The sequence below is a fragment of the Primulina huaijiensis genome, unplaced genomic scaffold, assembly GCF_012295235.1.
Source record: "Primulina huaijiensis isolate GDHJ02 unplaced genomic scaffold, ASM1229523v2 C13092219, whole genome shotgun sequence".
Taxonomy (NCBI): domain Eukaryota; kingdom Viridiplantae; phylum Streptophyta; class Magnoliopsida; order Lamiales; family Gesneriaceae; genus Primulina; species Primulina huaijiensis.
This window is the reverse complement of record NW_027341832.1, coordinates 1-503: the sequence shown is the minus strand read 5'-3', so window position 1 is coordinate 503 and position 503 is coordinate 1. Positions and strand designations below refer to the sequence as shown.

Genomic DNA, 503 nt, shown 5'->3' with positions numbered 1-503 from the left:
GAGGTGGGATTGATCCTAGTAACCTGCATTTGAAGAAAGAACTGATACAAATCCGGAAGGCCGCAAGAAATTTAAAGGATCCTGGAACTTCCTCATCGTGGCGGTCACCACTGAATTCGGCCCCATCCCTCACCAAGCATCATTATGTGCATCATCAAAAGAATGAACGGCATGATTTGATTGATGGTAAAGCTATTTCTTCTTTATCTGAGCAGTGTTTGCAACGGTCATTGAACGAAGAAAGTAACGATAGTAGTAGTAATGTTAATGTTGCCAATGATAAGGGCAATGTGAATGTGTATGAGAAAGAGAGGATGGTGTTTTTGTATAATTGGAAGAGCCGGAAATCTGAGAGCGAAATAAGTCGGCAGATTGGTGTCGATGATATAGAGAACAGCAAGAATATAGGGTTATTTTTGAATCAAGAGAGTGTTGATGATGTCGATAATATGAGTGACGGGAGGGATGGTGGTGGGAATGATTCTAAGAGTGATGCTTATTCG

At 41.2% G+C, this 503-nt stretch overlaps 1 protein-coding gene across 1 annotated transcript; it reads left to right on the top strand.

The window, feature by feature from the left end:
- Positions 1-5: 5 nt before the first annotated feature.
- Positions 6-500, top strand: LOC140965400 (protein STICHEL-like; the record flags this gene model as incomplete). The annotated part of the gene is made up of 1 exon (XM_073425491.1): positions 6-500. A coding segment is annotated over one exon (495 nt), but the record flags the coding sequence as incomplete, so codon positions are not given.
- Positions 501-503: the final 3 nt, after the last annotated feature.